General features: G+C 40.7%; 2 protein-coding genes across 4 annotated transcripts in view; one reads left to right on the top strand and one right to left on the bottom strand.

Moving 5' to 3' along the window:
* The window catches only part of NPFFR1 (neuropeptide FF receptor 1), a 660,400-nt gene that overhangs the window by 249,348 nt on the left and 389,452 nt on the right, over positions 1-21,600 (top strand). The window lies entirely within an intron of this gene.
* On the bottom strand, positions 257-5,210 carry LOC137534163 (uncharacterized). Its single transcript, XM_068255550.1, has 3 exons — positions 4,868-5,210; positions 2,226-2,679; positions 257-1,515 (listed from the first exon to the last, which is right to left on the bottom strand). Exons 2-3 carry the CDS (start codon positions 2,661-2,663, stop codon positions 940-942), a joined length of 1,014 nt encoding a protein of 337 aa, XP_068111651.1. The 5' UTR covers positions 2,664-2,679; positions 4,868-5,210; the 3' UTR covers positions 257-939.

The raw sequence follows: 21,600 nt of genomic DNA, 5'->3' as shown, positions 1-21,600 counted from the left end.
TTATCTGTTCATACTGAATGTCGAGGTTCAACGTAAATCAGACATGAAAGTAAAGGTGAGGTAGGTATGTATTGCCTAAATGTGTTACAGGCCGATCCTGCTGACCTGATGTCATCACTACTTGGGTAGACCTGATCAGCAAGGCTGACAAACAGGTGTGGTTACATAATGTACCCGGGTTTGGCTGCATCCTATAAAGAGGAGCCAGATTGTAACTCTCCTGCAGCTACCTGAACAGTATGTTTAAGCCATACAACATACAGTATAAAGGAGACCTACAGAGAAAGGGACATGTAGTCTGACAGCTTGGGTCCTGTAAAGGATAGGCAAAATGACATGTGACCAGAGATACAAATAGGTATGTACAGTGTCTATCACAGGTAGAACTATGCTGTGGTCATTTTGTACATGTTCAGGTGTCAATACTTCAATCTCAGGTATGTAAGTGGCTGACACAGACAGGAAGTGAATACAGCGTGAGCGGCACTGATAACAGAATGCAACTAGACCACACTGTCCAACAGCAAAGTGCCTTTTGACAGCAAGATACTGATATAAACAGCAAGTTATTTGCAGTGTGGGTCACACAGTACTCAATTCCTGTCTCAGTCTGGACTGTCTCAGCCACTTACATACCGGATATTTATGGCATTCTGACCGATAAAGCTAATAATGAACACAGCATAATTGTTGTTGTGCTAGGCACTCTACATACACGTCTATCTCGTTATGTCATATGTCAGTTTGTGTATCAGTGTAAATACATAGCAGATACATGCTTGTTACTGGTTTAACTCACATATAGTGTCGCTAAATATACCAGCATGGGTGCCAGGCAACTACTATTGTTGATTAAATGTACAAACATTATGGCTCCATTTTAGTCTCTCTTCATTGATCCTTAAAGGAAGAGTATCCATATAGGCACGGATGGAGCTATCACAGATCCGCATAATTGGGTTGAGTTGGCCACACAGTTTCCAATTGTTTTTGATATAGTGGATGTTGCACATGTGTTTGTGGATGGTCAAGTATTTTATCAGGAGGGTAGAAATGGGGCTCATACTGTTGTGTGTGATAGTTGTGACTATACTGACTCATGACGTTATGATGCATGTGTTGTGTTGGTGGTAAGGTAGTAGGATAATGCATGTGTTGTGTCGGTGCTAATGTAGGTTGATGCATGTGTTGTGGATGTGTGAATGTAGGCTGAGGTTGGTCTTTTTCAGATGCTAATGTAGCATTAGGGATTTGTGGTGCTGGAATATTTGTGCGAGTCAAAAGAGCCATGATTGCACTTTGTGTGTGTGCCCTCAAATCTTCCGGAAATTCTCTTAATTTAGTTGCCACTAAATTCCCAAACGCATCACAGGAGTCATCTTTTTTGTTGATTAGCATAACAGCCTGCTGAATAGCTTCCTCACATTTGTCTTCAAGAACATTTCTTCTTTTGCGAGTTTTTTTCAGGGCAAATCTGCGTTTAGTGCTCTCCTGGGAGGGACCAGCGACAGATGTCTGTACAATGAATGGACAGAAAATACAGCAATTTGTACAAAGTTTAAACACATATGTAAACATTAGGTACATTTAGTGTAAGGTATGTCCAATGTACTCAGAGCTTATTCATGTTGGGAGTCGATTGTCAGTAATGTACAAATGGGCAAGGGTAGGTAACATTGGCCTACTGCAATTGAAGCATGAGGTTAGATGTTTAGTAATCAAACAAAATATGCACTACATCACAATGTGTCAACTATTAATTACTTGATTAACATAATCGTGTGGGTCATTTCTATGTCTCCAAATAAACACACCACACCTCAGAAAGCATGGAGAACATGACATCTCAGTGTGTTAGTAGTGGTTTGTTGCACACACTTGTTTAATGTGTGAATCACACACTACTGCAGGCCGAAAACTAACCTGGCCCCCATTGTCCTTTTTATAATTAAGTAGCAAGCTACAAATGTGACATGTATCTGTAGCTGAATAGTAAGCTTGGTTTCTGGAAAGATTTCGGAACAGCAGCCACCACATTCCACTGTTCTGTGCATGAAATGTGGAAACATACCTATAACAAAGGTGAGGCTCACCTTTTATAGTCCCTCAGTATACATGGGTGTGAAATGTGGATTCTGCTTTTTTCACAAAGCGACAGTTTAATTGGAACAATCTATAACCATTTAAAACACATTGTCAGTGTGACATTATCCAAAAAAACATACCTCTTCTTCTTCTAGGTTAGGATCCTTGTCACCAGTAGCCATCTCGCTGTTGATACTCAAGTCAGTGGGTTCACTTGATAAACTGCATATAGCCTCACGACCTTTTAAATGTGGAATGGTGAAGGCAAGTAAGTCGTAATACCATAGTCGTGGCTTATAAACCTCTTCAGCTGCAGCCCCTGATCTTTTTGATCGTTCAATTTTGTTTAATTCTTTTTTAAACACGGTTCTTAAGTTTTGAATCTTATTTTTTACAAACTGGACATCAGCCTCTGGGAGGACCGTTTTACATAACTGCACGAGTTCATCATGTGCTTTTGCCTTTAGACGCCTATCCGAGTAACATTTAGTTTTTGTCTTCCAAAGGGCAGGGTGTGCTCTATAGAGGTCTATAAATTCACGTGTAAATTGAGAATCTGAAAAGATATCCACTGCCATAGTTTCCTGGACTGTCCTGGAAAGACAAACATATGGAGGTGACATAAACTTCATATAAAGAAAGAAAGAAAGCAAGAAAGAAAGCAAGAAAGAAAGCAAGCAAGCAAGAAAGAAACTTAACGAACGTACGTTACTGATAAACACGGTCGAGGTTTAAACGAACTTACCTTGAAAGACGCAGACGCCGAAAGTTCAGGAAGCATTACTATACGCCGCCTATAAGGTTACGTTACCCTATTTGAGTGATTTCTCGGAACGTTCGGATAACGTAAGTACGTCAGAACGTACGTTCGGATGACGCAAGAAGCGCTTGCTAACTTCCTGTTTATCCAAACTGTCACTTCCTCTTCTACATTCTGTAGTCCTGTGAGCTGTGACAGCAACCATGCCACGCAGGACACCTGTGCAGCGAGCCACAAGAATGTCCAGGGAAGAAATGGCAGAGATGGTCAGAATATTTGATAAGAGGGACTATGATGGAAGGAGGGAGGTGTATGAAAGACCCATTGAGCGCAAAAATTATATTTTAGACCATGTCATTTCTTCCCTGGAAAAAATTTCTGGGGTCACTAGGACCAAAAACCACTTAATGCGAAGGTGGTCTGACTTAAAGCTGCGTGAGAGGGAGGTCCTAGCATCTCTGCGCAGAAAAGTGAAAAGAGACAGTAAGTAGTTATGTATGTAATAGTGTGTTTGCAGGCATAGCAGTTTCATAGTATTGCCTTTAACAACAACTCTTGCTGCACATATCACTCCATCTTACTTGCATCTGACCAGTATTGTGAATCAGTATTTAGTTTTGTGTGTGGAACGCTTACACACTTGAAGATAATGTATGTAGAATGTGTGTTACATATGTGCCTCAACATTTCACTTGACACACAGAAGAGAAGAGGAGACTGCAGAGACAGGAGCCACAAGAAGCAGGCCATGCCAGCAGAGATGAGCCAGAGGAGGCTGGGCACACTTCGGCGGTCCAGAGGGAAATGGAAGAAGGTACATCTGGCATTGTGTACAATGAACTCCATAGTTATCCATATATTTGAGGGTACATACTTAATCATATATATGTCATTACTTCGACAGATGATGCTGATGATGATGGTGATGAGGAGGAAGACATGCATGTTGGTGAGGAGGAAAGCATCACATTATTTCCTGTTGGTAAGTATACACATGTATCTGTAGATTGTAACCATTGTATTTCATTTCTCCATCACCATGGCCTATCTTATTGAATGCACCGTAGTGGCCAGTAATGATGAAGGAAAGTATGGTTCAGTACTTTTTTTTATTTCAGTGTGAGTTTATTAAAATTACATCAAAGCAAAACCGTTCTACCACCAACAAAACATGAGCCAGTATGGGGACTCCCAATGGTGTGGACACCCCTTTCATCAAGCATCAGCAGCCTTACGGCCTGAGGCCCACTCAACCCTCAACACTACACCTTACAGCACTGAGCCTAGCATGACAGTAGCAGGTTGACAGGGTCCTAAGATTTATGTGCGTCATATTACTCCCATTGGACAATCGTCCACTATCTTCATCTGCCTACCTATACTGGGGACAGGTACAGCCAGATCCCTGTAGTGGGGTAACACATATAGCTGCCGACTTAGAATGTGGAAACATATCTCTGTGTTCCTGTAGTGGTGGATGCTAGTTTCAAATAACAATACTTGATACAATTATACATGCCCATGGCAGGGGATCCACCGCATAAGAAAGTGTACAAAAGCTCACACATCAGGATAGAAAACACATACAAACTGTGGTTATGCAGATGTGCTACAGAGAGACACTCATAAGACACAGTTTGAATCGTTACTGGATAGCTAATTACATGCAACACCATCTTTCTTTGACTCAGTGTGGACTGTCTACATTTCTAGGTTTTGGCCTACTATGTCCACTCGCCCACCGCAGAGGGTATGGACCCTTCTCCAGGTGTGGGGCCTGGCCCAATTGACCCACCGGGCCACCCCCAAAAGGACACCTTGGGTGGCTTTAACCAGGGAGTTGGAGTGGTTGCACAGGGATAATGGTGTGTGAGGGAACCCCAAATAACTTATGTGGGTATTCATCACAGGAATAGTTGTCAAATAAAACACCCACTCAACGACAATAGTATAACAGTCTATTAACAATGACAATGGGCCGTGTTGCACTTGTAGGTTAGAAGAAGCTTACACTACTCTCACCTAACACTATCGACATGCCACACCGAGTATCTTCTAAGCTATCTGTAGTCCAGGCCATATGTATACAGTAATGTGATGTTCTTATGATAAGTTCTTGACATCCATTACAGTCCTTAATGGCTGTCACATTGTTTGTAGATTTGGATGGAGCGCCTCAAAAACAGGCTGAAGGAGATGGGGAGACTGCAGAGACCAGTCAAGCAAGATGTGATGAAGGTAGGTGTGCACTGCATGAAAAAAGACAAAGTTATTAGACAATGTGTGTGCCTACATACATAATACTATTGTATCATTGATATTGTCATTCTTCATTTTAAACACATACCACAAAAGCACAACAACAGTGACCACAGACTGACATGTTATTGGAGAGAGTATTGGTAAGTGTCACATGTACATGTACTCACAATATATATGCATTATATCTGTAGTGCATGCTAGACAATCATGCACTTCTTGTTTAATACTATTATATGTTTCACATCAAGATTCGATGTCTCATTCCTAATGGGCAAGGTGTCTTTGGTGGAGGCTTTATGCATGTTTACTATCATAACACTCCTAACCTCAATTTTACATTAGGGCAACAATCAATCATAGAACTGGGTGTGTATTGTTTCACACTTGTGAGTTGCATGTTGTGAAAAGCCTTTGTATGATTACCCAGATAATGGGCTGGAGCACACCAGAGGTTTCTTTTTAAACATTGCGACTTTTTACATGTGCTGCTATTGTTCTCCTGTGTCTGTGTACACTGGATCAATGATTTTTGTTAATTGACCCCATAGCATTAAATTGTAATTATTTTTCGTGGTTAAAAAATGTATGGCAAAAGTTACGTTATGTGATTTTGTATTCAACATCATTGCTCCAGTGTGCACACACACATAGGATAACATTTGCCGCACATGTAACAAGTCTATATGCTCCAAGCAAAACCTCTGGTGTGCACCAGGCCTATGTGAACATATCACTAACAACACATGTCTGATACTCTTTTTCAGCATGCCAAAAGACATCTGGTGATGTGGAGGAGGTTTCACACGAACCTGAAGAAGTAGATGTGGAAACCCAGGAGGATGAGGACACATCTGATGACCCTAATGCAACTATTTTGATCAGTAAGTATCCCACATCACAACAGTAACGTTTATAATACTCACCCTTTATTGGAACATTCTTCTACCCAAGCTGGGCAAACTTGTTTTGAATAATGTGTACCTCTAGGTGTGTGTAACATAATCAACAACATTGTTGATTTATGGACAATGTTTTGTGTACTTCGAGTGTGAGAAGTCTGTGTACTTGAAACATTCCTCATTTCTACCATGTCCAAACTCTGAATATAGGGCCTACATTGTAAACACAGTTAACTGTGGCATATGACACCACATTGTCCATTGTCAAGAACATGAGTGTTGCCTTTGATGATGCTCCATACAGCACTTCTATACTGTTCTGCTAAAATAGTTTGCTGGTAATATCCCTTGACACACACCCAAAACAAATTTGAGATGTACATAATCAGTTCTCCAAACATGGAATATCATTAGTTGTCACAGTTTCTAAACGGGAGGAAGTATGCCATGTATGTAAAATACCCGATTAGTGTATATGGATCACTATATAACGTACCATTCCTACATTTAAATTTCGACCTCATGCCGCCAGTGATCATATGTGTAGGTATGTGTTTCTCTGTATCCATCCATGTCCCCTGTCCCTCTCTCTCTCTCTCTCTCTCTCTCACACTATATATATATATATATATAGAGAGAGAGAGAGACAGAGAGAGAGAGAGAGAGAGAGAGAGAGACACAGACAGAGAGAGAAAAAAAGAGAGAGAGAGTGAGTGATTATGAGATCATGAGAGACAGAGACATTATTCACCTATTACAATATGTCCAATCACATAAATTTTTTTTTTTTTTTCACACAGAAAAAAAACAAGTACTTGACATAACGGAGGCATTGGACGAGTTGTATGCCAAGGCGGAGGTCATGAAATGCAACATGTGGGCCTCTATGTCGCTTTACCAAGAGGAGATAACACAAATGAAGCAGAGGGTTGCTAATATTTTTCAAGATTAAATGTTTTAACACAAAACTTGATATTGTAAATAAACATTTTTTGTACAATCATTCACGAACGCCTGTTTATTATACCCCTTTTATTGAACATGTATGATTAGATATTGGGACAAATATAAAAGAAAACATATATAGATCACATAGTGGGTAATAGACAATATGACACACAAACACATATCTATGTGTTTAAAAAACAAAATATATATATATAGAGAGAGAGAGAGAGAGAGAGAGAGAGAGAGATCTATATATATATATATATATTTATATATATATATATATACATCTATATACATATATTTTCTCTCTCTCTCTCTCTCTCTCTCTCTCTATATATATATATATATATATATATATATATATATATATATACAGAGAGAGAGAGAGAGAGAGAGATTTACACATATATATATATATATATATATAAATATATCTATCTATCTATCTATCTATCTATCTATCTATCTATCTATCTATCTATCTATCTATCTATCTATCTATATATAGGGAGAGAGACACAGAGACACAAAGAGATATACACACAACACACAGAAAAACACATACACACATTTTGCATTTCAAACAATACATACATGCTCCTCATTCAAACATCTACATATATAGGCCCCAAAAACAAATATTCTAGCAAGTTGAATATGCTATCTGCGCATGTACGTTACTTAACGAACGATCGTTTCTTAACGATCACCGTACACACATACTTTTTGTAACGATCGTCGTTATAAAAAATCCGCCATGACGGATTTTTCGTTTATAGCGACTTCGGTCGTTGGTCGCTAGAGTTAACGATCGTTTGCGCAAGTTTTGTCCCGATCGTCGTTATAAACGATCGTTAGTCGTTCGTTACTAACGACTTTAGTCGCATGTCTGTATGCCCCATAAGACTTAAGTCGGAGAGTTAATGGCTTGTTTGCATAGAGATAACAACTGGAGTTTCTTAACTCTTCCTGTACTGGAAACAATTACACTGATGTATCTGATCTTAATGTTTTATTTCTTAGCTGTGCTACACATACAAATCATAATATCATAATTTTTTTTTCGCTTCAGTGTCTCTTTAACACATCTGAACATAGGTGTCTGAATTTTGGTACACTAATAAATACAGTAATTATAGACATTAAACTAATGTCTGTAGAAACATAGAAGTTTGAGTGATCATTTGTATGTGAATTTGATCTCTAACGTCCAAAAGGCGGCACATAGAAAAGAATATCAATGAAGTATAGCATTTTGCCAAATATTAATTATCCAGCGAACAAAAACAAAAAAACAATGCGAGTATAAGCACTACAAATTAATTTGAAATACCATCTAAAGGTGTGTTTAAACTCCCTTAGCCTATTTCAGAAAAAAAGGTCATGTTATTGGGATTTATTTTACCTCTTTCCATGTTGACAGCTCATGGTGAAAAATAAGAATAATAATTTAACACAAAGTGGTTCATCAGGACAAGCACACAATAGTGCAATATATTATTAACAGCATGTACAATTCGTGACAACACTCATTTGTTCCCATTTGAGTCACAAAAGTTCGGAAATAGAGTACAAAATTTTAACAATGTCATGAATAAACTTTTGAAATAATGATTGCTAGGTTTGTATTCTGCAGGATCTGTGAATTTATTTTGTCAGGCATTGAGATACACAAGTGACATGAATGTCATATATATGTATGTTTTAGTGTTCACTCTCATATATCTTTGCTGCTGGTTACTAGAGTTCATAGTTACATAGTTACATAGTTATTTGGGTTGAAAAAAGACATACGTCCATCGAGTTCAACCAGAAAACAAAGTACAACACCAGGCTGCTCCCTCACATATCCCTGTTGATACAGAGAAAGGCGAAAAACCCTTACAAGGCATGGTCCAATTAGCCCCAAAAGGGAAAAAATTCCTTACCGACTCCAGATGCCAATCAGATAAAATCCCTGGATCAACATCACAGCCTTGGCATTACCTAGTAATTGTGGCCATGGATGTCTTTCATCGCAGGAAAAGCATCTAAGCCCCCTTTAAATGCAGGTATAGAATTTGCCATAACTACTTCCTGTAGCAATGCATTCCACATCTTAATCACCCAGTTCAGTATCTGTCCTCTGCTCTTCCATCCTAGTCTGGTATGCCAGCTCCTCCGCCAGCGACAGACACAAATTACAGAGAGTCATCAGATCAGCGGAGAGAATTATAGGAAAACCGCTACCCGCTCTGGACCTCCTCTACCACTCAAGGCTGAGCTCCAGAGCTTTGAGGATTGCAAATGACCCCTCACACCCAGGCAACCGTTTTTTCAGCCAGCTTCCTTTGGGCTGGAGGTATTGGTCCATCTACACCAGGACCAAAAGACACAAAAACAGCTTCTTCCCCTCAGCTGTAAACTCACTAAACTCTCTCCACGCACTCCCCACCACAGCGTGATCATGTTTTGCCGTCACACATATCCATAGCAGCGCCAAGCCCAGTGAATAACTTGAGTGTTGTGTAACTATACAAAAATTGAGTGTTGTTTTTGCTTGTATGTTTTCTCTGTATGAAATGTCTGATATAGTGTTGATCCTTTCTGATGTATTCTGTGTACCCTATCCTACCTGTATCCTGTACGTGCCAAGACCAATTCCGTGCACGACCCAGTCGTGCTTGGCGAACATAAAGATTCTGATTCTGATTCAGTACCTGGGTATTATCTGAGTTCAATTCCAGATGTCTTTGATGCTATTTGGGTTCAGTGAAGTATGTTGATGCATTCCTGAATCCTGCTACAGCCAGTTTGAGAGGGTAGTCATGAGATATTGGTGCATGAGATACGCAGGCATAGTGAGTAAGTCATTGTTTTCCCATTAAGTGAGCATGAGGTGTCCACTCTTGGCTGTGTTGTATTGCGCAGAAGCGGATATCATAGATTTATACTGTGATCACGCGCCTACGACAGTGACCGTATATGCGCTTGTGTGTGTTATGGTTTAGGAAGTATGTGATGATTTGCTCAGCTGCCTGTGCAGGCAGCCAGCCTTTTGACCATTGTGTAGGTTTGCATGCTGCAGGACTCTGGAAAGAACAGCTTCTGTCAGTTTTGCAGCTTGTGCTTGCAGAGGAATTTGCATACGTTGTCATGCAAATTGCCTGGCCACATTCATTGGAGGCGTGAACTATAAGTACTATGTCTTTCCCACAATGCTTCGCTGTTCATAAGGATTTCGTCCTATGTAACACTCCTGGTGGGGTGTCAGCCTTGCTCTCTGTTTGAACATCGGCTTAGAGTAATTCCTAAATCTGCGCTAGGCAGATTTCCCTAGTGCTGTTAGGATTGTATTATCTGTATTGCCTGTTCTGTCTTGTCTTGCCTGTTTGCCATTGTCCTGTCCCTATGGTGGTTGACAGGAAATGGTTCTGATCTCTGTTCTTGGAGTATAGCTGGTGCAGCGGTTGCTACCAGCTATCTCTTCTGTTCTGTCTCCTGGGATCGCACTAGCTACTTTTTGCTAGCGCTGGGGATCCTTCTGTTCTGTCTCCTGGGATCGCGCTAGCTACTTTTCGCTAGTGCTGGGGATCCTTCTGTTCTGTCTCCTGGGATCACACTAGCTACTTTTTGCTAGCGCTGGGGATCCTTCTGTTCTGTCTCCTGGGATCGCACTAGCTACTTTTTGCTAGCGCTGGGGATCCTTCTGTTCTGTCTCCTGGGATCGCACTAGCCACTTTTCGCTAGTGCTGTGGATCCTATCTCTCGCTTGTCCATGTTTTCATGTGTCTGTCTGCTACGCTTGCTGGAGGCTCGGTGAGGTAACCGTTAAGCAAGCGCTCGCGTCCTCTGTTTCATGTTTGTCTGTTAATGGTTAGTTAGGCGTGCTTGTCTCTATTGTGCTTATCACGTGGAGACCGCGCATAACCACGTGCACTGTTGCGAATGAGTGCGGTGTTCGCGGTTAGCTAGCATTTGTTTTCCGTATCTCCTTATTGTATTATTTGCTGTGCCTTTGCTACCCTCGTATTCTATTCTGATCTGCCTTGTGTCACGTCTGGCGATCGCACCTCTCGCGATCGCGTTCCTATTTCATATCTGCTGTTGTGTGTGCGTGTGCGCGGTCGCTGGGTGGCGACTGGATTGGCGCACACACATACAACCTGTCCCTTTGCTCATCTCATTCGCAATCGCCTCTCTTGCGATTGCGTTCTGCGCTTCGTACAATTCCTGTCTGGCATTTGTGGAGGTACAGAGGATTGGTTCCTCTGCACTCCCCAGCGCCATCTGCCGACAGGAATTTTCCCTCTACGGGTGCGTAGCACCTTTTGCTGGGTGCCTGCAAAATTACACGCTTGTGGAGGATTTCCGCCGTGTCAGCGCACACGTTGTGCGCTGATCACGGAGAAAGTTCCACAATTGTTACAAAGTATAATTGGGTTGGGAAAACTCCTGGACTTTGCTGAGACCAACAGATGTGATGGATTGTGTCGCCAGGTGTCGCCAGGTTTTTTCCTCTAAGGAGGATTGATGGAGTCCCCTCTTCCCTTCTTCCTTGGGTGATATTGCTACAACACTTGGTAAAGAATGTTTGACTACATCGGTGGACATGAGATGGTAATGTGATGGGCTGTGGTAATTAATTTTTATTCTATGGTAGAAGGGAGGGAGGACACAGCACGTTTATTGAGAGAAATTTTGGACAGAGGGTCATAGATAGCAGGGACGGATCTAGGGGGGAGCAAGCGGGTATCTTGCCCCAGGCGCAGTTTGTTGAATTCTTAAAAAGGCGGCAAAATGAATGTCAGTTTAGGCGCCAAAACCTGACCTTTAGGCGCCAAAACCTGACCTTGCCCCAGGCGCAACTTGGTCTTGATCCATCCCTGATAGATAGTGAGGATGGACAAAGAGTGCTAGAGTGAAACTGGGCAGATGAAGATAAAACGGGTGCTGCAGAAGATGTCACCGCTATATAGATACATAATAATAATATGATAGGACATTAGACTAGGACTATGGTAGGATTAAATTGTGAACTCATCTGAGGACAGTCAGTGACAGGACTATGTACTCTGTAATGTGCTGCAGAAAATGTCAGTGCAATATAAATACATAATAATATTATGGTAGGACATTAGACTATGACTATGGTAGGATTAGATTGCGAGCTTTTCTGAGGACAGTCAGTGACATGACTATGTACTCTGTAAAGTGCTGCAGAAGATGTCATGGCTATATAAATACATATTAATAATATGGTAGGTCATTATACTATGACTATGGTAGTATAAGAATGTGTGCTCCTCTGAGGACAGTCAGTGACGTGACTATGTACTCTGTAAAGTGATGTAGAAGATGTCAGTGCTATATAAATACATAATAATAATATGGTAGGACATTAGAGTATGACTATGGTAGGGATTAGATTGTGATGCCAGCTACCTGGGGTGCCAGCTACCACATCAGGTGAGCAGTATTCCAGGTGGTGGTGGATTCACACAAATTATCCTGGGTGTTCCTGCTTGAAGAAACACTGAACTATCTAAGGCCACATACACACATCAGACTATAGTCTTTTGAAAATGAAAGATCACAGACCACTTTTACCCCCTTCCATGTAGTATGAGAGCCATACTCTACACAGTCTTTTCTATGGAGCTGAACTCCCCATCAGAAAAAAATCTTTGCAAGATGCTGCACACACAGATGCTGTAGAGACACAAAAGATCAGTATCTGCAAAAGATCTGTTCCTGCCAAAGATCCGTTCCTGCAAATTGCATTCATAGTCTATGAGATCTGCAGATCATCATACACACCTTGTTTAACTGACATTCATCTGCAGTTTAGACAATCATCTGTAGATCTGAAAATCCATCCTGGTGGATCTGATCTGCAGATGAATGTCTGTTAAACAAGGTGTGTATGAGGATCTGCAGATCTCATAGACTATGAATGCAATTTGCAGGAACGGATCTTTGGCAGGAACAGATCTTTTGCAGATAATGATCTTTTGTGTCTGTACAGGGAAGCAGTAGATTTGGGCGCATGAGACAAGTGGACAAAAAGGGCGCCCCATTCACTTCCATTATAAATATCGTTTAATGGGCGCCGAACAGGGAAAAAAAGGCGCCGGAGATTATTAACGTTTTAACAAAGGCGCCCGGAGATTTTTAAGGATTTATAACTATGTTTGTGATGATTTAACTTTACAAAATGAGCCCGTGACGAATAACGTTTATGAAGATACTAAATCACTATTTCTAAAACATTTCTAAAACATTATTATCCACCCAAAAAAATTATTTACATTTTTTTATTTACATTTTTTATTTATTAATGTCTGTAAAACATTATTATCCATAGGGGTCTTAGGTTTAGGCACCACCAGGGGGGGTCTTAGGTTTAGGCACCAACAGGGGGGTCTTAGGTTTAGGCACCAACAGGGGGGTCTTAGGTTTAGGCACCAACTGGGGGGTCTTAGGTTTAGGCACCAACAGGGGGGTCTTAGGTTTAGGCACCAACAGGGGGGTCTTAGGTTTAGGCACCAACAGGGGGGTCTTAGGTTTAGGCACCAACTGGGGGGTCTTAGGTTTAGGCACCAACAGGGGGGTCTTAGGTTTAGGCACCAACAGGGGGGTCTTAGGTTAAGGCACCAACAGGGGGGTCTTAGGTTTAGGCACCAACTGGGGGGTCTTAGGTTTAGGCACCAACTGGGGGGTCTTAGGTTTAGGCACCAACAGGGGGGGCTTAGGTTTAGGCACCAACTGGGGGGTCTTAGGTTTAGGCACCAACTGGGGGGTCTTAGGTTTAGGCACCAACAGGGGGGTCTTAGGTTTAGGCACCAACAGTGGGTCTAGGGGTTAGGGATAGGTACAGGGAGGGTTTTTAATAAACGTAAATATAAGTTTCACTTTACAAACAGGGAAGATTAACGTTTTAAGAATTGCCGATCTCATACACATTATTTAGTGATTTATAAATTCTTAAAACACTATTTGTAAACGAAATTCTACACAATATTTCTATAAACGTTATTTCCATTTAACGTTTATACCACGCGCCCTTTTTTCCCGACGCCCTTTTCGTACGTACGCTTCACACGTTTCTCAGCGCAGCAGATGTGAACGAGGCCCAAGTGGTCTAACCTTGGATGAGGAATTGATTATAAAAGTGACTTTTGTGAGATACTGTATAGTGGTGCAGATTACAAATCTGGGAACCATTTTAAATGTTCTGTATTTTCTATATTTCTACATTAATGTGACATAAAACATAATCTTTCAAACAAGTCCTAAAGCTAGAAGAAGAAAACCTAGTTAAACAAATGTCACGGCAAACCAGCAGGATGCAAATGCTAGCTGTCATTATACTGCATCTGCCAGCCAGCAGGATAGGCACTGCAGACAAAATCATAGTTATAAAAGCAGAGTTATTTATTTATTTTTTGTTAAAGAGCCATAATATATCTTTAATATGTCACTGTAGCATTGCATGAGTCATTTTCAGTGTGATACCTGGAGATAAGGTTAACGTATGTCTAAACTTTTATTAACATTTAAATGATGTCAGAGCTGTACAAGCAATTTTACAAATTAATGTTTATAAAAATTACCTTTCCATCTCAGTCTGGCATTTATGATTTTCTGTACCACAGATGAGTCAAAGTATGTTTCTTAGTAACTACAACAACAGGCTTTTACTGCTTGTGTGACGAAAAATTTTTTTTTCCAATATTTCCTTGGTAATTAAAGAGGACCTCGAGAGTAAATAAGAAAATCTGGCAGCCTGCAAGTAAAAGAAAATTATATTTATCCGAGCCAAGCTATTTACTGTAGTAAATAGCTTGGTGTTTTTCATTGCGGTGAAAGAGGAGGCGGGGCCAGGCGCCGGAAGTCGAGTGATGCAGGGACTTCAGGATGGCATCACGGGACAAGGCTTCTCGGGTAAATATAATGTTCTTTTACTTGCAGCGCTGATTTTCTTATTTACTCTTGAGGCCCTCTTTAATATCTTTTGGAACTAAGAATATGTAAGGCAATCTTTGGATGCAAAAATACCTTTTTACCATTTCCACCCACAGCTGAGAATATCATCTAATAACAAGCACACAGAATAAAACACTGAGACAAAGTTAATGTGTTAATACAGTGACTGTGGTTAAAAAGAAGCTTAATAATGTTCTCAGAGCACTCTCGGGAGCGCAATCACAGAAAGGCACTGCCGGGCCAGGGCTTGCGCAGTAATGTGTGACTTGGCCGCAACTTGACAGACTTGTGAGGGCCATTTGCACAGGAATGGTGGGGGACTGCAGTGAAAGGGGGGAACGGAGGGCGCGAGAACTCCTGCGTAACTATAGCCAGCATTTGTACAGGTCAGTTCACCTTGGCTATCCTTTAAAGCAGTAGGATCAGCCATACTATGCCAGGAAAACAAAACACATATATAAATACCTGATCTACTTACATAACACATGTATTATACTGTCCACGTTTTGATTTCAGTGAATGTTCTATAGTAAATGACGAGAATTCTGTTAGTGGTGGGGGCCATGTCTTTTGCCCACAGTTAAGGCTAACTCGTGATGTCATTTCTGCCCTTTACTTTTTTTCTTGTCTCCTCAAAAACGCTGAGTCGCCTCAGCCATGCTTGTAAACACAAGTGAGTAGGGGATTAGGTTTCAGATAAGCAGCTGGCAGGGAAATAAAGGAAAGAGGAGGAATACATTATAGATAAAAAGAACCCCCAGCATGCAATTCTTTGGCACCGACTACTAAAGGGCCAGTGCTCCTTAAAGAGAACCTGTACTGAGTAAAAATATTTAAAATAAACACATGAGGTAACTTCAAATGAACATTGTATAGTTACCTTGCCATCAGTTCCTCTCAGAAGCTCACCATTTTCTTCTGACAATAATCCCTTCCAGTTCTGACAATATTTTGTCAGATCTGAAATATATCAGTTGCTGTCAGTAAAATATCAGTTGCTGTCAGTTCTAGCTGAGAGAAGAACTGATGTGTCCATGTTTCCCTATGGCTCAAGTGGGTGATGTTACAGTTTAACTGTGTGCTGACCAGAAAGCTGTTATGAGTAATGGCCATTTTCAAAATGGAGGACAGAAAATTCCCTTGATCACAGTGAACAAACAGGACGCAGGAGAGGAGAAAGACACTGAGGAGTAGACTACATGGAAGGTAAGTATGACTTGTGTATGCTTATTTTGACTTTTAATTTTCAGTTCAGGTTTTCTTTAAGTATGTGATAACTCCAAATCATAACAGCAGAAAAAGTTTTGAAAGTTTTGAATGCAGGATTAGCATCTTTATCACTTAATACACTCAGACCAGTTGCTGTCGAAATTTGATTTTTATGGTAATGATACCGCTTTAAAGAGTGCCTGAAGGCAATTAAAATACTTCTTTTTACCTGTTATTTATGTTAAGCAAGGATCAGCCATACTATGCCAGGAAAACAAAACACATATATAAATAGATAAATACCTGATCTACTTACATAACACATGTATTATACTGTCCACGTTTTGATTTCAGTGAATGTTCTATAGTAAATGACGAGAATTCTGTTCCTGGTGGGGGCCATGTCTTTTGCCCACAGTTAAGGCTAACTTGTGATGTCATTTCTGCCCTTTACTTTTTTTCTTGTCTCCTCCAATCACTGAGTCACCTCAGCCTTGCTTGTAAACACAAGTGAGTAGGGGATTAGGTTTTAGATAAGCAGCTGGCAGGGAAATAAAGGGAAGAGGAGGAATAAATTATAGACAAAAAGAACCCCCAGCATGCAATTCCTTGGCAACGACTACTAAAGGGCCAGTGTTCCTTAAGTATGTGATAACTCCAAATCATAATAGCAGAAAACGTTTTGAAAGTTTTGAATGCAGGCTTAGCATCTTTATCACTTAATACACTTCGACCAGTTGCTGTTGAAATTTGATTTTTATGGTGACGATACCGCTTTAAAGGACAACTATAGCAAGAGGTATGTGGAGGGTGTCATATTTATTTCCTATTTAGCAATACCAGTTGCCTGGCTATCCTGCTGATTCTCTGCCTCTAATACTTTTAGCCATAGACCCCGAACAAGCATGCAGCAGATCAGGGTTTTCTGACATTAATGTCAGATCTGACAAGAAATTTATATGGCAGCCTCCACATACCATTTGCTACAGTTGTCCTTTAAAGTGGATCTGAGATAAACTTTTATTAATTGCATAATTGTGTTCCTTTCAAATAGTTTATAGGGCATTCCTCAAGCCAAATACTTTTTTGGTTTTGTTTTAATATTCTAATTCTCTATAAACTAAACAAGCATCCCCCACAGCTTTTTAGAGTGCCTTGGCACTGTAGCCAGGGCTTATGGGAGCTCAGTCTGGGCGGGAGGAGGAGGAGGTTACTAGCCAGAGATTACACACAGGCAAGCTGTTAGCATCTCCAGCACTCAGCCTGTGACAAACAGAGCATGGCTGCCCTCATTGTATCACAGGAATAAATAATCATAAACTATTGAAGCTGTTTGCAGCTAGATTTGCTGTGTAAACTATCTAAACTTTAGATAAAATATATAGACAAGTTACTTGTTATAGTTAATTTTTTTTACCTCTGATCCACTTTAAGTCATTTTATTGACAAGGAGTGAACATATCACCTAGCAGAAAATGCAGGAGAAAAAGTGAATTGAATATGAGCCTTGAAATCATTCAGTATGGAAAGCATGCAGTTGTAAAGAAAATCAGGGAGAAAACACCTTTTTACACCAATGTAGCCTCCGTTTATGAAATGATTCTGTTCCTAGAAAGGCACAAGTAAATCAGTTTCTATGAATAGAAATGTATCATTTCCATTTGAAAATAATAGTAAGAGCATCAGTTTTTTTCCCACATGTACCCTTTTTTATACCCTTTAAAAGTTTAACTGTCGGGCATAAAATAAAATAATCAATTATTTATTTTTATCTGGTAAACAAGTAATAAGGATGCTAACCAGGAAATCCAAAAGTTAAAAATCACTAATCACTATTACTTTTCTTGGTGATAAATGATCATTCCCCACTTTACCTGACTCTTGTTTGGTACAGTCCCACACAAAAGAAGTTGCAAGGTATTCTGGGTTGTCTTTTTTTGCTTTTTTATTTCCCCTCAGACTTAACTAATGCAGCCTGATTGTCTGAAGCCTCTTTCCCTCCTGTTTTCCCCTCCTACACCTCTGTTCCTCTCAGATTGGCCAATATGTCTCATGCTGAGACAATGCACTTTCTATTGCAGAGCTGGGTGGGAGTGTCTGAAGACTGGGAGGAGGGCGGGCAATGCATATACAATCAGGCAGAGGAGAGTAAGGGAGGAAATGACATCAGGATTGGCTTCACGATAGACACAGTTAGAATGGAGAATTCTAAAAAAAGATTTTCTCTTTTTTTACTATAGAAAAATCACTAAAATCAAAAAGTGGACAGTGCAGTACATATGTTATGTAAGTAGAGAAAGTATTTATCTACTTATATATGTGTTTTTTCTAAGATAGTATGGCTGACAGCTCCTCTTTAAAGATGACTGAAGATATATATGTACATATTTAATCAGCAGTAAGAGCTATTACACATGTGCCCCTGGATGTGTAATAACCTCTTCCTACCTGTCAGATTAATCCACTCCTCAGATTAACGCTTTGCCTGAAGTAATTATAGGGAGTTAAGATTCCAATGTCTGGAGTTTTAACCTGTTCTTGTTTTTTTCTTACTGCCTTTAGCCTGCTGAAGACAAAATGCTTGCCAGCAGCAGTAGCAGTGCTCTATCTCTGAACTCCCTGCATCAGCTCCAGAGGAGAGAGGTTGAGTTCCTCAGATAACAGGCGCAGAGGTGTAAACCAGGTGTGCAGTGAACCCAGTCTGCTTCTCTCTCTCTCTGCATCCTCCTCCCTGGATTCCTCTGTTCTGAAACCACTCTTCTCAGCATGGAAAGCAAATTCAACTCTTCAGCCAACAGCATGAACAAAGAAAATGTTTTTCACCACAAAGTCAAGAAAAGCCAGACAGTAGGTAGCCCCAGTGTGCTTCAAAGTGGAGGGAGAGGAGCCTGAGGTCAGTTTTGAGGATGCCAACAAAACCAGCTGGCAGTACAGCTTCATGTAGAGACAGTTCCGCTCACTGCTGCATACTGGAGTCAATACATTCATCAGGCAAAGGACAGTAGAAAAATAACAAGGACCTAAAGAGGAATTTAACTGAATATAGCTTAATGAAAGAAAATGCTTATTTTTGCAATATTCATTTGTAAATCAGTTAGTCAAAGTTCACTGTATGCAAAATCTTACCTTACCCTAGTTTTACTATATTAAATGTATCAGTGATGTCAGCATCTTTACTGCTGGCAAGGTAAATCATTGTGGGTTTTTTTTTTCCATCTGTGCTATGAGCAGTTGTCGTTGAATTCTTAGAGTGTTCTGGGGTAGAAGACTGCATGATATATCCTAGGCTAAGCGTCACTGGGATGGCAGGGTTACATACCAATAAACATACAGCAATATATAGTTAAAAGAAGCATTTTGGTTGCTGAAACCAGGATGATTAATAAGCAGGATGAGCAGGAGGAAGCCACGCCCCTTTATATACTCCCGATACTTCCTCTTTCCACTCCCGATTCTTTCTCCTTCACAGCCAGGAGGAAGTAGAGGGGCATGGAGCACAGTGGCCAGAGGCAACGCTGCAGCAGACCACCGCCCTCCACCAATGCTTACTTTAAATTTTGTCTCGAAACTGAATTTCGCTTTTACCCATTCATCCTTAATCATTAACATAATAAGTTATCCTAAATACTTTTTATGTTCTGCTATGAGTCATTACAGTTCCTCTTTAAAACTGCACCTTCAGGTGGATGGTTTATCGGACAGGTGAAACATTTCAAGTGGCACCCTTGTAAACAAGCCTGAGCCACTTGCTCTGCATTCACGGCTTCTGATGTCACATGATCGCTAGCCGAGTAAGCAGAGCAACTGGCTCAGGCTGCTGGGAGGAAGAGGAGACACGAGACGGGATTGGTTAAATAAAGATACATGGCTCAGCTGTGCAAAAACTCTGCTAATAGTGTGGGACTAGGATCAAGCCCTCCCTCTCCTCCCCCTGCCATCACAGGTGTTGCAGTGTCTATTATCATGCCCCTGTTTCCAACAACAGAGAGCCAAATAAAAAGTTCAGCTCAATCACACAATTTCACACACTGCAACATAGTAAACAGATGATCAGTTTATTTAACGTGAACACCCTATATCCAAACAAATCAACAAAAAAAGCAAAGATGCAAAGTACCCAGATAAAACCGCAGTCATGTAACAGGTTAGTTAAGATTCTTCAAAAGAGATTATTAATTTATTCTCCAGGCAATCTTCTCAAAGGGAAATCATGAAGAGGCAGTTGATCATTTTGATTAGTTGATTGATTTGTAAGTTTGTTTGACTGGCAACAATTATGTGCTTGCATCTCACTTCTGTTTCTGATGACATAATAGAAAGCCAATTAAAGACTAAAAAAATTGCTAACTGTAACGATATGCGTCAGCAAGTAACAGAGTTCAGATTATTAGGTGATCTGCAGTATCACCTATAATACAAGTATACCAGACAGCTTAAGTGATAGCAAAGTATAGTGCTTGGTGCAACAGTAGTACTGATAGGTTAGCTGTACCTCACCAGAGGAGCTGGTGGGTACTAACAGTACAAAGCCCTCACAAGAGACAAGGGCCCTCTGGTGAGAGTAGAGTGGTCAGACTAATTGAGTTGGCAACAGACAGACAGATACGGTACAAAATCAGAAGGCAAAGGCAAGAAGGTTTTAACAGGCAGAGTCGGCAGCAAGATCAGATGGGCAGAAGTACAGAATCAATGAGCGTAAGAGTAGTCAGAACGAGCAAGAGTCATACACAGATAATAAACAGTATTCTGATTATAATTATAGCTATCAAACAAATCCTATCACTGTGTGAAATTCCCGGTTTCATCCCGGATCAAAGCACACTGGATCTATCTAAGGTCTGAGCGCTAACACAAAGTATTCGCAACAGCAGACAAGTTGCAAGTGATTCAGCGAGGCTTAAGAAGCAGAGGAGACCCCTTCGGCACGCCCACTCTCATCATGGTTTTAAGCTGAAAATTCAGTTCAATGGCATCAAGTCCTAGAGAGAGAGAGAGAGAGAGCTCATTTTTCTCTTGGGTATATCACAATGGTACATGCTAGGCTGGCTTTAGCATGTAGTGTTGTTGGTGGTATAGCGGTAAGTCCGTTACCTAACACACACTGATACCTGGGTTCAATTCCCAGCCATGGTGTGTAAGCTGGCTTTTTAAAAACTACAATTCCCTGGAAGAAGCGACCCTTGGAAAGGAGTAGGAGGAGGAGGAGAGAGATGCTTTTTGAAAATACAGCCGAATTTCCGAACACAAATTTTCCGCCAAATTTTATTAATGAAATTCGAACCGAAGTCGAATTTGGGGATTGCATCCGAATTCGAATTTTTCCGAATCTGAATTCGAATGTACCCGAATCGAATTTTGGTACATTGAGCATGCCTGCCAACTTTGTACAGTGCATGACTAACAGTTGTCCGATGGACAGAGTTTCCCACCTGAGCTGTAGATCTCTGCAGCTCATCCAAAGTCACC

This window comes from Hyperolius riggenbachi, chromosome 10 (assembly GCF_040937935.1).
Source record: "Hyperolius riggenbachi isolate aHypRig1 chromosome 10, aHypRig1.pri, whole genome shotgun sequence".
Taxonomy (NCBI): Eukaryota; Metazoa; Chordata; class Amphibia; order Anura; family Hyperoliidae; genus Hyperolius; species Hyperolius riggenbachi.
Note: the sequence above shows the minus strand (reverse complement) of the source record. Positions and strands in the feature narration are given on the sequence as shown.